The 17521-nt window shown below is 52.9% G+C and overlaps 1 protein-coding gene across 2 annotated transcripts in view; it reads right to left on the bottom strand.

Annotated features, from left to right (window-relative positions):
- The window catches only part of Mapkapk2 (MAPK activated protein kinase 2), a 31044-nt gene extending 21507 nt beyond the window's left edge, over positions 1-9537 (bottom strand). The window contains exons 1-2 of one of the 2 annotated variants that reach the window (XM_010613123.2): positions 9512-9537; positions 5275-5455 (exon numbers count right to left, since the gene is read on the bottom strand). In XM_010613123.2, the coding sequence (XP_010611425.1) occupies positions 5275-5455; positions 9512-9522 (192 nt within the window). In that variant the 5' untranslated portion in view covers positions 9523-9537. The remainder of the gene's footprint in view (positions 1-5274; positions 5456-9511) is intronic. The other variant, XM_010613124.2, reaches the window with a different exon arrangement.
- Between the last annotated feature and the right edge of the window lie 7984 nt (positions 9538-17521).

Below are 17521 nucleotides of genomic sequence, written 5' to 3'. Positions count from 1 at the left end.
CGTACAGAGAAGGGCTCAGTAGAAGATCCCGCACAATTTCTGGCTCCGAGCATCTACATTCACAGCATCTCTGCAAACCACTTCTCTAGATAGGAACCAAAGAATGCAGGTGCCAGTCACAGCTCAGAGGGCTCCAGCAGGTTTCATCCTTCAACACAGGCAAGAAGCCTGCTGCCTTGTCACTGCCCTCAGAGAAAGAGCCTGGGTGCAAGCAGCGCTGGACTGGGAACTTGGGGTCGGTGCAGTTGAGCCAATGCGCAAAGGGCTCTCCCCACTCTATCCCCACACCCACCCAGCGGGTTTCTGGGATCCGTAACACTATGAAAATCCAACAGAATTAAGGAGACAGACCTGTTTGGTAGAGTAGATATAAAAGTGGTAAAGAAAGAATTCACTAATATTTTGAAAGTTCGATTTCAGTAATTTTGAGATCACCTACTCTACCTCCCTCCCTGCCCCAGTGACACTGCTCATTTAAACCTGACTGCACACAAGACTGACAACCTACTACGGTACGGTCTGTCCACTTGATGGCCCTAAGCCTCAAAGGCACATATGCTGGAGTTTACCAAGCGAAGCAGAGCGCCGGTCCTAGACGAATTCTGCACTTAACATCGCTGAGCACCTACACACTCGGCCTCCTCCTCTGTACTATCTACCTCCTATGCTATCCAAGAAGATGCTATGGATTCCCTGGAAAAGCACAACAGACCCAAGGAATCCCTCCCAGATCTCAGTGCTCTCAACCAGCCCCTTCCTTCTCAGTCTCAGCCACTCTGGTTTCCAGGGAAACCCAAGGATCTAGAACTACTGGCCACCTTAAAGAAGGATGCATATGTCTCTCAAGCCAAAGACCATTACCTCATAACCCAAAACAACCTCCGGCAGGACTTCCTCCCACCATTCTCCTTGGGAAGGAGGGGAGGGTGGGCAGACTGCTCAGAGGTGAGCACTCCAAAATGGGGCCCTGGAGGAAGTTTCTGGAGCATCTGGGCACTAGGAAGTCCCATTCTGCACCTGGGATAGCTATGGCCAGTCACCTAGAGAACATCTGGGATCTCCGTCACATAAGAAAAACAACAGGACACGCTTTGAGATCCAGGTGTGTCACAGCTGCAAGTAGGGTCAGACAGTAAATGGAGGCCCAGTAAGGCTAGAACCTGTGAGGAAAAGGAACATAAGAGTAAAGCCCCACACCCCAGTCACAAGCCTACCACACACTGGAACCAACAAGGTCCACTGGGCTGAATGGAAGGAGGAAGGAAGGGCAGGTGAGAGAGACATGGGATGGGGCTTGGACACCACCCTGCCTTCTAGTCTTGGGGCACAGCAGGTCAAAGTCTTATCGTCCAGCCAATGCCATGGCCTGAAAAAAACTGAAGATGTTGGAATAAGTCAAGTCCCAGCAAGGGGTAAGAAAGAATTTCCATCATGGCCGGTTTGTCTAAAAGAGGCCTGAGGGTCTTGCTGCAGAACTGATACAGCCCCCCACCAACTGCAAGAGGAAGGAAGAGTCACCCACCTTCTACCCATGGGCACAAACCTCACCTCAATTGAATCCGAGGTTCCTTGCAAGGCTCCCGGGAGCCACAGCAAGTTCTAGGGGGCAGAGCTGCTGGCCCCTCCAGAAAGGCTGGGGCCCAGGAGTCTGTGAACACAACCCCAGCCGGTGGCAGTGGCTAACCCTGCTGCTTCTCAAACCAAAATTGGCCCACCCAGACTTCCGGGCCACCAGGAGCCTGGGGAGCAGCATCTGTCTCTTTCCTCTAGCACAGGGTGACCCCGCCCCCGGACTGAGTTCGCTACTTACCTAGCTGAGACTGAGTCTTTGCTGTAGCTGAAGAAAGGCAGGGAGCAGGCCCAAAGAGCTGGGGATGGAGGACTTCTCACCAGATTTTCCCCCAAGAACTGCCTAACCAGCCCCATCCCTCACGTGGGAGGAGGAAAGCTGCCTTCAAAAACACTAAGTCAATCAATAAAGTACACATGAGACAGGAAATCCTGGACCTGCCTTCATTAACCAAGGGCTCCCAACACTGGAATTGGACAGTCCCCAGGAAGAGTGCCTGACTCCCACCCCACACCCCCATCTGTTCTCATTGCCAGTGTCCTTGGAAATAACCATGGCCTCCTGGCAAAGACATGCCAGAAGGGCCGAGGCCTGCAATAGGCCCTGGGAATCCCCTGGCCTGGGTCTGTTCCGAGGCAGAATCCGGTGAGGCCCTCCAGGCATTCCTCAGGGAGCTGGCCATCTGGGGACCAATCATTCATATCCCGCTTCCGTCACCAATGGTCTAAAAGCAATTCTAGCCAAGACTCTCAAATATTAAAAAGTATACCAACTTCAGTAAATCTATCTCACAATTCTGAGCTCTTCCTTAAATTTCAACCAAAATGCCTTTATCTCAGCTCCCCCAGTACTAGGGAGCTTAGTATCTCTGCCCCAGGTCACCTCGAGCGAGGTAGAGGGGAGGAAATCTCCACACCACCTGCTTCTTGCTACCTGCCCCTCGAGAGCCAAGAGACTCTCCCCCAAGGAAAGGAGAACACAGGGAGATAAGGGCACTATAAATCTTGTTCCCTGCCACTTCCAGAATTAGCAAGCAGCTGCCTCGGGATCCCAGCCCCTCCCTGCTCCAAGGCCCAGGCTCTCTGTGCAGCCTGGGCCTCAAGCAGGACTAGATGTCTACAGACTGCTCATTCACCCCCCACACTGCAAACCGCCGCTTTGCAGGCCTGACAGATGTAGCTGCTATTCAGCGTTTTCAAGCCAGGACAAAAGCTTCTCCAGAAGCACAAAGCCAACAGGGATACAGACAAAGCCAACTCCAATAGAAGCCACCTGCCGGCCCTTCTCTACCACACCTCCCTGCACACAGCACATGTACACCTTCTCATCAAGCCTGACCCTAACCAAGTTGACCCAAGTTGGGTGACTTCCTGTCTGAATCACGGGACAGGTCGCCCAGAGGATGGAGACTCTATTGCCTTTCTCAGATGTATCCTGTAGGATGTAAAGAAGACTTCCCTGTGTCAGATGCACTAGGTAAAATACACTTAAAACAGAGTCTATGAATGCAGAACTTTGCAGAGGATTTAACATGGCAACGCGCACTGCAGAACGTTCCCAATCATGGCAGCACAGAGCATCTCAGGATGCGCACCAGTGCTTGGAGAGACAGTGACTCCTTCCTCAGTGCACCCAGCTCTTCTCCATGTGGAGAAATGAGAATGCCGTGCTGCCACGTTTCCCTTCATCAGCTTCCACCCACCAGCAGACGAATGGACACCCAGCGAAGCGGCAGTGCACGCATGGCATTTTCACTCCACAGGCCCAGGGCTGAGGAAGCTTCCACAAGGACCTTTTCAAGTTCGTAAAAAGAACTGAACCTATGCACACGCTCAAGCCACCAAGGAGCAGAGGCGGACCCTCAGCGGGCTTTATTCCTTTACCAAATCCTCCCCGCCCCAGACCTCGCCAGCTGCGTTACAGCTGTCTGTGAGGTGAGTGGTGACCGCCCTCAGTGTTCACACTCGGGCTTCGTGAGAAGTCCCCGCCACAGCCACTGCACGAGGTCTGGGGAAGCACAGCCAACAGCACTAATTTCAGCAGAGAAACCTGAAAGGAGAGGAAGGCCAATGAAGCCAGACTAACCAGGGGCCTGAACGCTTCCCCCCAACTCCCCTCCACCCTGGGCCAGATAATGATAATGATGCACAGGAAACGATGAGGAGAGGCACTCAGGCAGAGCACAGCGTTCAAAACTCACAAACACAAACCTCATATCCAACCGGAGAGTTCAAACCTTCCTCTGGATTTGAAAGAAGTACCCCTTCCTGCTGAAGAAAAATTGTCAGACAAACTCTGGCTTTGGGATGGAAAAATACAGCCCCTGCAGCTTGGGATGAACTTGTGGAAGAGACCCTGCCCGGGGGGGCCTCTTTGACTTCCTGGGGTGGGCTTTGTGCTTCACTCCTAACGGAGCAGATATGAGAGCAGGTCTCCCTCTGGACTCCACCCACGCCGAGGACAGACGCAGGTGTGTCCCACACCCAGGGCACAGGGCCCCAGAGCTCCACCCCCTGCACAGGAAGCTCTGCCCCCTGCACCGCTGTTCCCAGGGGAGCCTGCGGCTGTGGTTAGTATCTGGGTATCATCAAGAGACTGGGGAACCCCTCCTGCTGTGGTTCTGACCTAGAAGGGAGGGGCCGGCCCTCATGTTAGCCTGCCCCCTTCCTTCCTCAGGAGCACCAGAAGGAAACAGATGAGGTGTCATCCATCAGGCAGTGCTGAGGGGTCCCTATTGAAAATATAAATTAAGTACTTTTAAAGGTGTGCACTTCATCACCTTAGGATAAAGGCCACAGTTTATTCCTACCCTGTATTTCCCAATTTCTCTTTTCTCTCACTTGGCAAATGATTCGGAGAGGATGCTGGGAGTGAAGAGGCCACTAAAGGCCTTTCTAAGGAAGCCCCGCCCATACCGGCAGCCCCAGCTCGGTATCCTAGAGCAACAAGGAAGCGGTTAAGGTGCCCTCAGGCTTCCAATGCCCTATCCAGCCCCCTCCTGCTGGCTCTTCTTGGGCCTAGCTCACTCACTATTCCAATTATCTCCTATAACTGGGCGGAGTTGTTTGGAAGCAGCTGCTTCTGAAGCTGACACTTTTAATGCTTGATTTAAAAAAGTGTATTGTTTAAATACCGGTTTTGCCTCTGAAACAGCCAAAGCCTCATCCCTGCTTGTTCATTATCAGCTGCTAAGCAGCACTTTTCTCACTGGAGCTCATCAGCTGCAGGCCACGTAGGGTGAGAACACTGGTGCCTGGAAAGGGCTTCAGGTCCAGGCAGCTTTGTCAGAATCCAAAACTGGATACACTTGTGTAGTGTGCACTGCACCGTAGGAAGTGCCGAGCACTGTGTCACACCTGGAGACACCAAGCCCACGCGGCACAGTACTTGACCTTGAGGAGCCCAGTCTAGCAAGGGAGGACACACGGTGGTGACTGTCACTCAAATTCACAGCAGCCACTCGGACAGTACAGCTGCCCCAGGCACATCTAGTACAGCTGGCTCTGCCTGGAACTGGAGTCATGGGCAGGCAGTCTTACCTGAGCCTCAAAGCATGACACAATTTTACCAGAAAGGAGACAGAAGGATGGAAACATGAAGGACCAAGAAGAGACAAGCATCGGCATGCAGAGCGGGGTGGGAAGGAGGATGAGCTCCTGGAAGGGCGGGGCAGACAGGAAGGTCAAGCCCAGCATCTCACGCACCATGATGAGGAGTCCGTGCTCTGCAGAGGTCAGAGGAGATGCCAGAGGAGATCCAAGCCCTCCTGGACAGAAACGATATCTGTGATCGTATCTATTATGCGAACGGGTGTGGACAGCTGAATCCCTCGAGGTCCTGCAGAAAGCCAGGTGCATGCTCCTGAAGAGCCTGTGGTAATGATGCCTGCCAGTGGGAACAGGATGCAGAGTGAAGGGGACACCTCGCCCACCCCAGCTGGACAGTGCTTGGGACTCTCCCTGGGACTCACTCCTTTCCTCAGGCTCTCAGCAAGGCCGGCTGCTGGAAGGGTGGCAGGAGCGATGCCCGGTCTCTGCATCTCCCTAGCGGACTTGGTGGATAAAGCAGATGTGCCCTGATTCCCAGGGGCAGGGGCAGGGGCAGGGGAGGAAACACAGTCTGTAAGGCTCTGGGAAAGGCCAGGTGCACAGGAGGATTTTACAAGGTCAGGAAGCAGGTTCTGATTCAGTGAATGTAGAACTGTACCCACATGGGCTTTCTTAATGGCAAGGAGTTAGCTCCCCATCACTACAGGAATCTGAGCTCAGGTTAGGGGGTGGCTGCCAAGTCCAGGTAACTGCCACTGGGGAGCACATGAAACACTCACTCCTGAGCACCAGCTCTGCAGAGTCCAGAGGCAGAGAAACCAGAGTGCTGCCAGGGAACCAGCCCTTGACGCGTACCCCACCACAGAGCAGCAGCCCAAGCTGGGGCCCCCACCAGAGAACAGCCCGTTTTGGGATGAAGTCCTGAACAAGGTGAATGGTGGCCTTCTGCACTCTCATGGGGGCCTCAGAACCTCTCCTGTCTGCCAGGTTCCCTTCCAGCTCAGGAGTAACCTCACCTGGGAGCAGGATGGCTACCTCAGGGTCCTCAGGTGAGAGTAGTTCTGTGCTCCATCTGGCTACGGAGCACTGACATGGCTGCTATCAGGAATGGTTTTCGATGTGATTTAATGTTAACGGTAATTTAAATAGGCATATGTGGCTACTGGCTACCAGATTGGCCAGGGCAGCTTCCTGTGGAAAAGGGTGATGTAGCCACTGTGGGAAGCAGGAAACAAGCCAGTTCAGGCCCTGGGCCATCCACCACCATGCTCTCTGAGCACACAGAACAGAGATCGCCTTCAAAGAAAATGGAAGACAGGAGTTCTGTGTCCCTTGAAAATGATGCAGCAGTACCTAGAACAAAGCACTCAAACAAAACTTACTCTTAGGACTTTACCTTCTTCTGCCAGGAAAATAATCAGCAGCAGCACAACACAGGCTTGCTGATGGCTGCATCCTAGGGCAGGGATGATGACCCACAGCACCACTTCCTCGGCTAAGGACTGTACTGGAACTCTGGGGCTATCTTAATGTAGCCAAGGCAGGGGAAAGGAAATGAATCACACCAAAACAAAAGAGGGAGAGAGGGTAAAGAGAGGTAGGAAGGAGAAAGTCCCACTACTCTTCAGACTTCAAAAGTTTTCATCAGGAAAATCTATCATCTCTACATTTCCAAACACAACTGGATTCTTGCCCAGCTCCCACAGAGGCCAAAATCAAACCACCAAGGCCTCCAGATGAACATGTGCTCGCCCAGGCTTGGCTTCTGCCTCCCACGCACATCCTGGGTCCTTTCTCCAGTGTTGCTGAGGCACAGATCGAAGGTAAACACAAAGCGTGTCTGCCTCAGCCTTCTGGGACACTAAGTACACACGGCCCAGAGTGTGGCAGCAGAGACGCCAGGTGGGCAGCAGGAACCACCTGTCCTATTCAGACAGCTCCAGCCTCAAAGGACAGGCAACCAGCTTCCCCTGCCCACCCAGGGACCCTAGGCCAGGTGCCTCTGTGGTTCTCCCAGGCGAACTCAGCTCCTTTCCCTCAGGGGCCACAGCCCGCCTGCTGCCCAGACCCAGTCTGAGAGGCAGCCTGGCAGGTACAGTGAGGAAGAAAGGCATAAGAAATACAATAAAGGGCGCTGTGGGAGCAGGGCGATAACCACATCAAAAACAAGTCCTTTTTTGAAGTTACTGGAAAATGTTGTTTTTACCCTCCTATCTTACTCTATTAAAAAAAAGAAAAACATGTTGCAACTTCCTTTGTCACAGCACATACTCAGGAAAAGACAGACCCAACCCATTGCTTCACTTTCCCATCCACATTAACGGACAGATGGACGGACAGACAGCTCCCCCAAGCCAGACCCCTGCCCTCCACTCACCCGGCTACAGAGACGCAGGAGGCCAAGAGTGCCAGCCTCCCGACCAGGGCCCCAAGCACTGTGTGAACCTGCTCACTCCTCCCCGAGGAGGGCTAAGTGCAGGAAGGGCTCCATACTCTGGAGGAAGAGGGATCCTAGGAGGATAAAAACCTCCACCACAGCCAGGCCCAGTCACGATTCCTTGGTACCTGCTTTGTTAACTCCCCTCTGCTCTCTCTGGGGCAGCCAGTTAATAGCAGTACCAGCCCTTCTGATTACCAGGGGAGACACCATCTGTCCCTCCTCTGCTCACACCCAGACAAGTCCCGCCCACTTCTCAGACGCCAGGCTGTGGACCACACTCCAGTCTGCACCCTCCCCATGGTTCTCAGGTGTCCACCCTGGAAAGCCCTGTGTATCTCTGCTTCCTTTTCCTCTACCACTCACCTACACCGGCTCGGGAATGTGACTTCAGACCACAGACCACCTGGTCCGAGGGCCAGGTGGGAAGGCACCTGAGAGGGTACCATCCAGAGTCTGGGGGGCAGACTTCTCTTGCGCCCTTCATACACACAGGTGATCACTCCCCCTCTGAGCTCTATGTTTCCTAAGGCAGGGCGTACTCCTATGCTTACAGTGTAGCAGCTGTACAAAATAAGCATCCTATCAAATCAAATATTAAAACATAAACTGTTAGATCTGCATTCGAACAGGGCTACAGAAGAACTCCCAGAAAGGCAGTACTGTGAGTTATAAAAAGCCTCGTTTTAGGGCCAGGGATATGGCTCCGTGGCACCAGACCTGCCTCACAAGTACAAGGTTGTGAGTTCAAACCCTGGTACCAAAACCCAAGAACCTGGTTTTAGAATTGAGTGCTCTCACCATCTACAGCCACCGACCTTGCATTTACCACTCCTTCCACCTGGCGTCCCTTCCTCCACCCCAAACCTGTGCCTTCAGGCTCATGCAGCTGTCAACTCTTTGGTGAAGCCTCCCTGATCTGCCGTCCACAACCCTGATGGCTGGCATACACTCCTGGCATTCCTTCCCCTTCCCACTCCACTTCCTCCTCTGTACCGACCACCACTGACAAGCTGTGTAACTGACTGCGGGCTGTCTTCCCTTGCTGGACCCCAAGAGCCATGCACAGAGGAGTACAGCTTTTGTCTGTCCTATACACTGATCGTAACGTAATGCGTAGTGCTTAGGAGGCATTCAGTAATTAATTGCTAATGAGTTACTCTGAAATGTTTGAACACATTTCTTCCTCTGTAAGAAGGGGAATTTACTTTGCAGTGTTATTTCAAGGATTAAAAGAGTATTGGGTAAAATATCTAATAGAATGCCTGATACAGTACTTAGTACCTGCTCAATGAGGACTAGCGATTGATCCAAGAACCAACCCTTCAGAGTTGTGATCTGAAAGTATCAAAGCTGGTGCTCTGATCTATCCTCAGGGAAGCCAAAACGTCACTCTTTGAACTGCTAATTAATTTTGAGTAACAAGTTGCTTTGGCTCTCCAGAGGCTAGAAGGCACCCTGAGGCAAATCCAGCTTGGAAAGGCAGGGGTCCAGGTTAAGCCACCGGCCACAATCACCCCTCGTCCTCCACATTCCTCTCACACACTGAGGGGTCTAAACTGAGAAGGCCCTGACTACTCTTCCGTCCTGGGCTAATCCCCCATCTGGACCTCCTGATGGCCAGTCAGCAGGGAAGACAGAAGGCAGCACAGAGGAGAATAAACGTTTATAAACACTGGATGGATGAATAAAAATACTGTCTTCCATGAGGAGGGTGAAATAGCAGCGGCCCACAGAGGCTGAGAGGATGGCTCTCTGCCCCGGGGCTGCCGAGGACGCAGCCTGACCACATCCTTCCCAGCAGCGGCTGCAGCACAGTAATGAGCACAGAGGTCGGGGCAGAAGTCTGGCAAGGTCTCCCCGCTCCTTGTGATTATGCACAAGGCAGATGGTAAGGTCCAGGCCACACTACAGGGTGCAGAGCCAGGCCCCTAAGACGTTCCTTCTTGCACAAACCTGCTATGCATGGAGCTAAGTGTCCCCAGAAGGTTCCAGGCTCTGCCGCAGTCCCCCAGACTCAGTGCTCAATGCTGGTCCCTCTTGCAACACAGGTAGGCACAAGGCCAGCTGCTCAATGACCCTGGCCTGATTCTGTGTGCCCATTGTGTGGCTGAAGCCAACCAGCAAATGCCAGCAAATGTAGGAAAGTTGGCACATTCCACGTCTGTCCCTCCCTCTCTTAATGTTCTCCAAGGGGCAAAGGGGTCATCGCCATAACAGAACAGGAAAGGGAGGGGCCCTGGGACAGGGAGAAGGAGGAGAAGCACCAGTGCTTGCCGTTCTCTGGAGGTCTGAATGAAACTCCAGTCGCAGAGACACACGGTACCGCTGCCGGTCTGGGAGCAGCTTCCAGCAGACAGAATGGGGACAGGCTGCAGGGGGATCTTCAGGAGCTCCTGGCTCTGTCTCAGAGCACCCGGCCCAGCACTCACGCTCGCAGAGCGGCCATGCCCTCGACCCTGATGGTTTTTGTGAGGCCATGGAATCATTACATGGAAATAAGAGGACCACAAAAGGAGGAGGAGGAGGAAAAGGAGAAGGAAGAGGAGGGTCATCCTGTAAGTTACTATCAAATATCAAATCCATTATCTAAAGAAACACCTTACTCATGGAGAAGTGCATTTAAAACGCCATCACAGACAAGAATGCCAAGGCACCTTGATGGGAGGGATGGAAGGCACTGCCAGGACCCTGTCCAGCTGAGCTGCAGAATGACCACACACGCCTAACAACGGAGCTCCCCCGGAGGCCCAAGACTCACTTCTGGAGGAGCAGGCAGACAGAGTCAGGGTGACACAGGGAGGGCCAAACAGAGACAGGTGGAGAACTGCAGAGGTGTAGGGTGGGAAGCGGAGCCCTACTAAGGAAACAACGTGAATCAATTCCACTGTGGGACACAGAGGGACTACAGCCAGATCTGGGGAGGATTTGGAGATCTCGTGAATTCAGGAGACAGAAGAAACAAACCACTGACGGGCTTACGCAGGGAAGCTGCATGATCAGAGCTGTCCTTTGGGCAAACAAACTAAGCCCAGTGCATGCTAAGGAGCAGAAGGGCAAGACGTTCACTGCACGGCTGAGGGCTCTGCACCACTGTGCCTTCTACCTCCCCCAGCCCCTCACCGCCACTCCTATTACACCTCGAACCCAGTTTTAGTTTCCTTCAAAGAACCTGAGCCAAGGTAATCAGACTGTCTATAAAGTCGGGGAAGTGAGACTTGGGAGAGCAGGGGAGAACACAGAGGGCACGGTGTCACTGAGAATGAGAGACAGCTCTGTCCAACAGGCATGACACTGTGGGCCTGGCGGTCAAGGGCCACCACCACCGCTCAGAGTTTCTGCACTGTGAACATTAATAAAACAGCTCATCATACAGCTCACTGCTCCCTGTGGCCTCAGAACACAGGAACACAGGCTATTCTGGACTCCTCGCTGGCCACTCCAGCACAGCTGTGGCACAGCCACCTGCATTCCTGGGATGCTCTGAGTTCCGAACACCAGCCCCTCCATGCCCCTCCACCGCCCGACCCTCTGAGCTCTGCAGAAGCAAGGACGACAAGCAATCTGCAGACACGGCTCCTGTGAAGTCTGCTCTTTAGAATCCCCCCAGCCTTCCCTAAGAATGACAGAAGCCAGGCAAGGTCACTGGGATGGGGAAGAAGGGAGAAGGAAGGACTCTTCCAAGGACAGGGGCTCCTTCTGTCAGAGTTAAAAATAAACTCTTAGCTACTACACCCAGCTCCTCCCCTCCAGAGGCCAATGATAAATCTCCTCCAGCACAGGAAATGAGGCCCCTGGGGACAGAGGGAGAGGACACTCGGGGAGACACGATTCGGTTCTGTGCCTCCACTGAGGCAGCAGCAGGGTCCCCAACTCCTCCCTCTGGGCTCCTATCACTGTCTCCACACGCCCTTCCCCCCAAATAAATCTTAATACCAGAACACACACAGAACCCTCCTGTGCCGTGATGAGTCCCAACACCTGCCAGGGGCTGGAACCATCACAAGGATGAGAATGCTGAAGGTGAAACTGAAGGAAGCACTCTGCCCTGTGTCTCTGGGCTAAGCAGATATTGTGCTTCTCATCTCACTCCACACGTCTCCGGGATGCTCAGACAGGAGAGGAAGAGGCCACACAGTGCACAGAGATCACCGATACCTCTGTCCCTGTAGGCAGAGGGAAGAAGAAACTCACGCCGTTCATGACGTGCTACATACAGGTGGCTGAGCTATATGCATACAGGAGGGCTCGGCCAGGGGAGGGAAGGGGGCCCCACAGCAGGGGTTGTTATTCTTGGAAGCCAGCAAGATGAGGTCACACTTCAGAATGTGGTAACCTGAAGCCCAACACTGATGTGGAGGGGCTCACTGAGCTTCAGGACAGGAGCGCAGCAGGGAGGAAGCTCGCTCCAGAGCAGTCAGAGTGAGGGGACTCTGTCCCATGCAGGTTCTCCCACTCATCCTCCAGCAGGGAGGCCTGCTAGGAGGCAGAGCTTAAAGGATGTCAAAGCTAGAGCTACTCAACTCTGGAGAACCTGTTCACCCTCTGTCCATCGCTTTCCCTGCTGAGAAAGGAGCAAGGCAGCACCACGAGCCTCTGTCCATGGGAATCCCGGCGCCAGAAGAAGCACCAAACACAGCTCATTTCCTCGCACTCAGCATGGCAAACTGGCCTCTAACTGGCCTCCAAGGCGCGAATGGATAGACAGAGGGAGGATGCAGGTGAAAAGTGAGATAACGGCTCAGCAGTGCAGCAGGAAGAAAGACCTGGGACAGATAGCAGGGCCTGGCTGTGAGGGGAAGACTGCAGCAGTGGCAGGTTTATTTTTAGCCACTGGGCCAGAGGGGCTGAGTAATAGTCCTGGTCCCCAGGCAGGAGGCCAGGCAGCAAATGGCAAACATGGGCTGGCAGCCTCCTAATAATACGGATGATCAAAATGGCAGCAAGGTGGCCAACTCCCCATCTCCACGGAGAAACGGAGGACCACTGTGCGGCGCTGGCACAGAAGGCTCGGTGGGCCTCCTTTCAGCTCCTCTCTTCTGTGGGACTAGAGAGATTTCACCTTTGCCACAGGTTCAAAAGAAGAACAGTCACGGAGATAAGCCAGACAGACAGAGGTCACCCAAGGTGCAGCTCCCCATCCTACCATCTTCTCAGAGACAGAACCTGCTTCAACCATGGCCACCACGCTCCACTTCTCAAATGAGTCCCACGTGGGCTCCGGCCAGAGCTACCCAGAGGCTCCCTCAAGCATAAGATGATTGCTCATGTAACCCCCTGGAGAGCTCAGTTCTTAGTACAATGAATACACAGCTTGGCTGACTGGGAAGGGAGCATCACATACAAGCAGTAATTGACCTTAGGCCCTGTCCCAGACCCTCCCACCTGCAGTTGGCACACAGAGGTGTTCACTGGACCGGGGCATGAACTCCCCAAGAACTCCACGATGCCAGCGGCCAAGCCCAGCTTCATACCCCTTCCCTCTATACCTCTTCCAGTGAAATCGGACAGCCTGGTACACAAGACTCCAGGGCTGAAACCACTGCTCTCGTCTTGAGTGGAAAGGAATGACAGACTTTTCCAGGCCCCTCCTCCTCTTGCTTTCTCAGACTCCAGATTCCTCTTCTTACCCAGCCTTCTCTGGGGGCCGAGTGGACTTGGATGCAGATCTGGGAGGCAGCCCCTCACCCAGAACTGCGTCTGGGAGAGATGTGAAAGCAGGCACCCCGAGTGCAGCAGCCACACTAACCCTTGGTCAGGAGCCCTGTGCAGCCAACCACAGTGGCCTTCAAATGCTCCGTAACCTCAAAGAGAGTCCAGATCGAGGAGTGAGGAAACCTTCACCTCCGTGAACACCACTTCACTGTAGTCCTGTGATCTCAATGGAAGAAAGACACTTCCCCGCTGACCTGGAAGCCCATCCTCTCCCGGTGACAAGCTAGGACATCATACGAGTCCTCACACAGCAGGCGGAGCAGCTGGCCAGTGGTCATCACTGATTAACTGGACACAAATTCCCTGGAGCCCAGTGCTATACCTACGGGCGTCCACACTGGCCCCAGCAATGCTGCTGGTCAGACAGAGCAAAGCAGTACCCAGCCTGCCCCCTCCACCTCCAGCCCTGGCACAGCCTCCTCCCCAGTCCCACGGCCAGCACTTAGGGGCTGCTGGTGCCGACCCTCAGATGTGGGCACCAAGGCCCAGAAAGTTTAACTGACTACCTGATGCCACACAATTTGTTAGGACACGAGACTAGAACCATCTCTGAAGTTTTGTTGTTACTGTTTTTTGTTGTGTTTTATTTCACCTTCTTATCTAGCACATAACTCTTCTCTTCTTATTTATATCTACACTTCTATAGAGATAAATATATGCACCTACATCTTAAATTTATAACATCAGTATTTTCTTAAAGACCAGAAAAGGGCCCACAGTCTGACTGGGTCACACACGTGGTGCACAGTAAGCTGCCCAGTGGCATGGCCCCTCTCCTTACCAATGCCCATCTGAAGGTGCCCTACATGGAAGATCCCAGCTGATGGTTTAGTGGTGGGAGCGTCTATAGCCCCAATGCTATCCCCTCTAGCAACCAAAGGCCCAATGAATCCAGCCACAGCAGGACCCAGGGGACCAAGTGTGCCAAGATGTGGCTCAGTAGCAAACACTAAGCGAGACACTGACCCTTTTTACACCTGCCCAGCCTCTTCCTCAGTGAGAAGGAAGGAGGCAAGAAAGATGGCCAGGGACTACAGCTCCAGGCTGCTATGAGGTCTGGCTCCCTTTACTCACTGGCCTTAAAGTTTTAACCACTGCAGCCCCAGCAAGGGGCAACTCTGTGCTGCCCACAGCCTCGCAGCAGAACACAGAGCCACCCAGAAAGGTGAAGTACAGAGAAAAGCGGGGGAGAGCCCCTCACGTGGACTGCAGAATGGCCTGAGCAGAGGAGAGAAGCAGGAAAGGGCAAATTCCTGTGCCACAGATCTCAGGCATCAGGGAGAGTCCTGGCTTGGGATGGCAGGGCTGCTCCAGAACTGTGGTGCTGGTACTGCGCTCTTCCCCACCTGGGCTCATAGCCCTGTGCTCCCCTCAGGGCCAGGATTCAGCCAGGGACTAAGTTTGCCTCCAGCAGTCCTGAGGCTGGCTCTTCCTAGCCTTCCTCCAAATCCATGGTAACTGCTTGGAAAAGAACTCGGCAACTGATGGTTATCCAACAACCCTCAAGGTCCTGACAGTCAAAACACCTAACATCTTCTTAGAAGTGGACACTGACGTGCAAGCACAAGGTCCCTAGTTCGATCCCTGGTACCAAAAAAAAAAAAAAAAGTGGACACCAAAACCGTCATCCTCCCAATAGAAGCCCACTGTTTCCCAGACCCCACCAATAAGTCCCTGAGGCTCAGGGAGGACTTTTCTTTCCCCTCCTATCAGCCACAGATTCCAGATATTAGCTGAAGATTATTCTCAAGCTCTATCAAATCCCAGAATCCAAAAGTATAAAAGGACCACAAGCCAATCGGCTTTGATCCTGTCTCAGTGATGCCAGGAGCCCTGCTGCAGCTGACAGAGTCAGGGCCAAGGCCAAAGTGGGCACCCAGTGGTTCACAACTCAGGGTCTCTCAAGGCAGAAACCCAGCCGCTCTCTCAAAAACCTACACACTCCACTTTAGCGCTTCCTAACCTTTCCTTACCACATCTTCAAGTCCCTCAAATATTTTAAAACTTGCTTCACCACAAAGATGAGTTAGGTTCACTTCTCAGTGCACCACCTGGCTCTCCTCCTCCCTCCCTGTGCATTACACAGCCAGCTGTCCTCGGCCTCCGCAGTGCGCCCTCCAGGAGCCCTCCCTCCTGCAGCTACAGACCCAAGATATAGCAAGGCCAGCAAGGGAATTCGTAATTCAGTTTCATTCCTTCGTGTTTAATAATTCTAATTTAACAGCCACACCTAGGTAGTGGAAACCACTTGGCAGGGCAGCCTTAGACTCGTTTATTCATTTTGCCTTCTCCAAATAGGTTTCTTGACTTCCAAAATTGTACAGGTCACCTTACACACAATTACATCCTCCACAGGACAGAAAAACAGAGCAAGTGCTCAGCAAACTGTTAACTACCCGGAACCGTACTGGACGTGGAAGAGTCTGGCTTGGTCAGGCTGTCCTTCCACTAGCAAACTCCAAGCTGAGACGCCGCCTCTCGGCCAGCTGCACTACCTGGCTGCAGTCCCACAGGTACGCAAGATGCACTACGCAGAACAGGGCACCACCTGGGGTGGGGAAAGGGTGTGGAAACCATTTCCCTTAGCGGGGTCCAGATCACTGCGAGCGGGGCTAATCACCCTCCCCACACGACCCCAGAGAAAGCTGGTCACAGAGGCACATGTGTGCCCTGGAGGAGAAGGCCCACTGGAGTCAGGGACGAAGAAACTGCAGGTCACCGTTTCCTCTCGACTGCAAAGTGGAAAGATAAACAGATAAGTTACGACCACATTCCGTATCTCATAAAGCAGTAACACACTTACGAGAACTGCACAGCAGAGCAAGACAACAGTGTGGACCTTAATTAAATTTGTTCAGCTAATACCTGCAAGCTACCATGACACAGTGAGGAGGGAAGCATCTGAGAAACCCCACGGACAACAACGAATTAATACAGACAAAGGTTGAGACTAGGCGTCCTGGCCAAAGTAAAAACAGAATTCCCATATTGTTCTACAAACAATAATTAGGATTTATACCAAACACTCCCTAAGAAAGGGAGAGAGGAGAAAAAACAGCTTGAGGCTGCAGATGTAAAGGTCATGCAGCTGCTGCGCTGGGGACTATGACCACAGGTGGCAGGTACCCCCTGGTGCCCCCAGCCAACAGGCAAGGAGAGCCTGGTTGGAGAAGCTCCCCACTCAAGACTGGGGCAGCCACCAGCCTCTGCCTGTCACCGCCACAGCACTGAGAGTGTGGGTCAGGAACCCAGCTGGACTCTACTCCCGTCTCTGCCACGTGAGCAGCTGTTCTCCTGGAGCAAAGCACTCTGTCACTCTGGGCAGTGGCCTTGGCATCTGTGAAATGGGGGTGCTGGATGTGATGACCACTCGAGTCCCTTCTACCTCTGCCCAGAAGTTCTGAGCATGACTCAGAACTCATGGGAGAGATGAGGTCAGAGCACCCACCAAAAGCATTTAAACACCAGCTCTCCAAGACAGCAGCAGAAAAGCAGCACCGTGGATTGCGACTGTAAAACGCTGATTTTACTTCACAGGGTAAAGAGGTCACAAGACCACAGAAAGGGAACCAGGCACCTGGGCAGCCACCGCTCCCAATAAACTCTGAGGATCACGAGAAAGCAGACTTCTGTCCACAGGAGCAGCTCGGCACAGAGGACAGATCTCCTTTTTGCCCAGGAAGCTTCCCAATGGGGTCCCCAACCCCACCTGCCTGACCACAACTTCCTCCCTTGCTTCAAAATCAAAAGGCTCCTACTTCAGAAAATCATTACACTACTCAGCACCCAAAGCTAATCAAAATTCAAGATCAGGAAATCTCTTTGGTGCATGTCTCTGGAACAGGATTCTTTGAACTAGATTCCCACAAAGCTGTAATTACGTCTTAGCCAATATTTGGATATGAAAGTGCTGTTGACACTGCTGCCCGTCACCAAATGCCATGTCCCTCCTTTCTTCCTGTATTATTAAGTTTTAACACAAAGATGTGTGGGAAATCTACAATTTAACAGTTGAGTCAACTTCTCAGCTGAGAACAGGCTGCCTGTCAAAACAGACCCTCACTTCAGTCTTCACCCACTTCCAACCTGGAAAGGATAAACTATTCAAAACTATTCAAAGGAGAAAAATACCCAAATTTCTTCCTATGCATTACAACAGAAATCTGAACTGCCACCCAAAAACGTTCTAGAGCATGGAGCTCGTGTATGTGTGTATTAAACAGAGTAAGGAGACGTGGAGGGCTTTTGTTC

Source organism: Fukomys damarensis, unplaced genomic scaffold (genome assembly GCF_012274545.1).
Source record: "Fukomys damarensis isolate Sample0158 unplaced genomic scaffold, DMR_v1.0_HiC HiC_scaffold_11, whole genome shotgun sequence".
NCBI lineage: Eukaryota > Metazoa > Chordata > Mammalia > Rodentia > Bathyergidae > Fukomys > Fukomys damarensis.
This window is presented reverse-complemented; position numbering and strand designations above follow the sequence as displayed.